This window comes from Chelmon rostratus, chromosome 21, assembly GCF_017976325.1.
Source record: "Chelmon rostratus isolate fCheRos1 chromosome 21, fCheRos1.pri, whole genome shotgun sequence".
NCBI lineage: Eukaryota > Metazoa > Chordata > Actinopteri > Chaetodontiformes > Chaetodontidae > Chelmon > Chelmon rostratus.
In genome coordinates this window covers 378,219-382,144 of record NC_055678.1, presented here as the reverse complement: position 1 = coordinate 382,144, position 3,926 = coordinate 378,219, and the positions used below count along the sequence as shown (strand labels likewise).

Below are 3,926 nucleotides of genomic sequence, written 5' to 3'. Positions count from 1 at the left end.
GATGAAATAAGGCAACGATTCAGGTGTCGGATCTCAGACCAGCCGGATCACCTGCCAGGCTTTTGTCTCTATCACAGAAAGAGTTAAAGTAAAATACAATGCAGATGCAGAAACATCTTAACTCTCGCTGAACACTCGGCACTCAGAGGAAGTGTGCCGACAGGTGTGCCGACAGGTGTGTGAATGCAGTGCGAGGTAGAACAATGTGCAGAGGGTTTTTCTCTTTTCACTTTGCTTTCATGTCAAATCCTGGGAGACGGTTTGTTGACGAGACCTTTAAAAAGCTCGATCAGACAGATTTGTGGGGTATGAAGGGAGGAGATTGTCTTGCTTTGTTATGACGGAGGCAGTTCAGGCTTCATGATTACTTTCATTAATGTGGAAAAAGGCTCATTACAGCCTCCCAGGTTCTGGTCCCAGCAGATACTGAGTTTGAAACCAGCAGATTCACATGAAAAGTCGGAACCAGTGAATTTATGTTGAAAAAAAGAAAAAATTAATGTGCAAGATAGCTGCCAATTAATTTCTGCCAGATCTGGAGACAATGTAATCTGACTGTGTCCTTTATCGTCCCCCAGGCCGGATCCCTCTCCACCCTCCAAACCCCTGAGACTGACACCCACCTGCGGCCCCGGCCCCAGCGCCTGCAGATTCGCCCCGACGGGACACGCACTGACACAGTTTCACACCGAGCCGCACCGCCCTCCCTCGCAGGGGGTCGACTCCATCCGGAGACCCCCCAGTACCCCCGCCTTCCTCCCAAAACCCCAGGGACGGGACCCCGTCGTGTTTCACTGACCGACCCCTCCCGACCGGCGAATGACAAGCGTGCATCCGAGGGCGGGGCTTGCCTCAGTCTCTCATGATTGGCTGCTGGATGGAATTAAGGTGAATGGAACACGTTCCCAAGGAGCAGGACCCTAACCCATCAGAGGGAGAAGAGAAACGGTGAGCTCCTTCCTCTTCCTCTTCCTCATCTTTCATCTCCTCCTCATCCTCTTCACGTCGTCTTCCTGAAGTGAAGCTCGCTCGGCTTTCTGTTTCTTTTTCCAGACAAGCTGAACAGCGTAGCCTCTTTTTCCTCCCCGCCGCTCTCTTCCTCTCGTCTGAATTGTTTTCAGAACCAGGCCTATAGCTGCCCCCCCCCCCCCCAGTCAGACCGGCCGGAACACAAACAAGCAGAGCGCTGTTTAAGCCCCTCGTCATTAATGAAAACATAATATTAGTGGAATGGAGCCTCTCTCATAGTGCTGCTGTGAGAGGAGGGGGCTCTCTGTGTGTGAGTGGAGGGAGCTCTCTGTGTGTGAGTGGAGGGAGCTCTCTGTGTGTGAGTGGAGGGGGCTCTCTGTGTGAGAGAGGAGGGGGCTCTCTGTGTGAGAGAGGAGGGGGCTCTCTGTGTGAGAGAGGCCTCTGGGTGAAGACACAGGGTCATCGTCAGTCTGCTCTGGCTTTGACCTCACGTTAAGGTGAACTAGCTGTTTATTAGCATATAGTTTTATTCTGGGAGTTTGTTTATTGAAGGTTTATTTTTCCTTACATGCTATCCATTAGCAGCAGGAAAACTCGTAAGTAAAGGCTGAGTAGTTACAGAATATGGTCATGCAGAATAAGACATTATTAATAGCTTTATAAAGACATGCATGCTAATAAGCTCCTCGTTAATGCTGAACATATGAACCTTAATGTTAACAGACGTCTGTGATCAGTGTTTCCTTTAGATTGAAAAGTTCAGTGATTGATCTGTCTGAGAGTCTCTGCTGCTGATCACTGGAAGTGTGAATGTGGCTCCAGTGTTTGTCTTCAGAGGACGAGCGATGAAGATCACTGCAGCTTCATGTTTTCACTCCGTTTCATCTTTAGTCATCATGCTAAGACGTTTCTGAGGACGTGAACAGTCCAGTAACAGAAAACCTTTTTACTGATGAAATCAGACATGAGGTTTATCTCCTCTTCATTTTGCTGGAACACAAAACATTCGTGTAGTTTTTAGTTCTCTCAGACGAGGAAGTGAGAAGATCTGACGAGCACGTGAAGGAACGTGAGACAGACTGCTGACGTGGTGTGTTTGAGTTTTCACTCGAAAACCTTCCTCCCCATTAATTTACTGTTCGTGATAACGACAACGACAGTCTGTGTTACTGTTACCATGTGGGGGGGCGGGTTGGCATCAGATTCCCCTCCGCTGTGTCTCCGTGTGCCGTGTTACGAGCTCGCGGTAAGAAAGTCAATCCAGCCCGGACGGATTCCTCAGCTAACATGGACACCTGTCAGGGGATTAACAGCTCTGCTGCCGGGGGACGGGGACAGTCGGTGTGGTCATGGATGTAGGAGCCCCCGCGCCGGCCTTCCTCTTTGGCTTGACGTGTTGGGATGTAAATATTCTGTGTAGCTCTGCTCGTGTTGCGGCACCGATACCGAGTGCCGGCTGCAGCGCTCGGCCCCTCAAAGCAGAAGGAATAAAGCTCGACACGACAGTGGCCCCTCCTCTCGCCATGATGTCAGGCTGTTTTTTGACCTGCTCGGGCTCTTTGAAGTGACGCTGTGGTTACACCTGTACTGCTGGATGGAAGGTCGTTGATGTGGCCTCTGAGCACCTATGATGTCGCTGGTTTGGGTGACTTTTCTTCGTAGTTTTGGCGTGGTGGCTCATTATGATGTGTAAATTGTTGTAGAGCTCAGTTCAAACGTAGATGTGTGGTTGCAGCTTGCGTCACTTGCGCTAACATGTCACCGCAGCTGATGCAAGGCTGCTTGCACCGTGTTGCATGAACAGTGGCGAAGGCTTGCGCCACAGTGCTGCGTGTGGTTCTCTGCATCCAGGAGTCTTTGATCAGACCTCTGTGCTCCGTTCTGCTCGGGGCGGAGGTCCTGTTGGTGCTATAAAGATAAACTCAGTGACATAAAGTGGTTTGAATGGTTTAATTACGTGTTGTTATTTCTTCTTTCTTCCTTCTTCTAGCATTAGCCGTCAGTGCTAATCAGAAGGAATGAGCTGTGGATCATAATAACTCTGCATCAGGGAGCACGCTGTGCATCCAGAGAGACGAAGATCAAACCACCGCGTAGGGACAGAAGTATGAACTATAAAAAAAACAGATGCATCTTGACACGTGTTTATCTAACATGTCTCATCGTTCTGTCGTCTTCACCCTCTGTGACATGAAGGTGTGTCTTCCTTCGTATTGACTGCAGCGTCTCCCACAGTGTCAGTGTTGATCAGATCCACAGTTCAGCTTTTCCTTCCCCTGGACGTGATGACAGGACGCTTGAAGACCATCTTAATTACTCTCTTTTTTATGCTTTGAAGCTCCATGAATGGCGTCAGGTCAACTGCTTGGTTAAGTCCTAATGACAATGACTGTGATTATTTAACAGGATCACTCACTGGCTTTGGAAACGTCACGCATTTATTAAACCTCAGAAAAACACTTGAGCCTTAAACATGATTCAACTGAAAGAAAAAAGACTCTCAAATAATAATGATCATGTAAAGTATGATGTCGGCTTTATTTGGTATATAAATGGTAGATCAGTCCAGCAGCTGCCTGGACTTCAGTTCAGCATTACTGTGAGACAGAAAACAGCACTTTTATCTCCATTATCCTGATTCACCTGCCTCAGATCTCTGTGACCTTCGTCAACGTGGTGATCTACCCCGGTTAAAAGTGTCACACCCAAAATTCAACTCACCATTTCCCCCAACATGAGAGAGAAGCAGCCGTTTACTGCCTGATCAGTCGACACTGTCAGTGTCCTCCTGCAGAAATCACATCTAAAGAATAAAAGCACGGCTCGTTTCTGCCCGTTGGAAGGGGGGGCGCTGGACACTCCTTTGTTCATCGTGTTTTTCCTTCAAATATCTCATTCAGCATCATGAAATCATCATCTTCATCGTGCAGAGCTGGAAAGTCTGACAGAGTTCATCA

The 3,926-nt window shown here is 48.5% G+C and overlaps 1 protein-coding gene across 1 annotated transcript in view; it reads left to right on the top strand.

Moving 5' to 3' along the window:
* The first annotated feature begins 618 nt into the window (after positions 1-618).
* LOC121624399 (thyroid hormone receptor alpha-B) overlaps positions 619-3,926 on the top strand; it is a 29,556-nt gene continuing 26,248 nt past the window's right edge. The window contains exon 1 of the mRNA XM_041962005.1: positions 619-948. Within this exon, the coding sequence (XP_041817939.1) occupies positions 893-948 (56 nt within the window). The 5' untranslated portion in view covers positions 619-892. The remainder of the gene's footprint in view (positions 949-3,926) is intronic.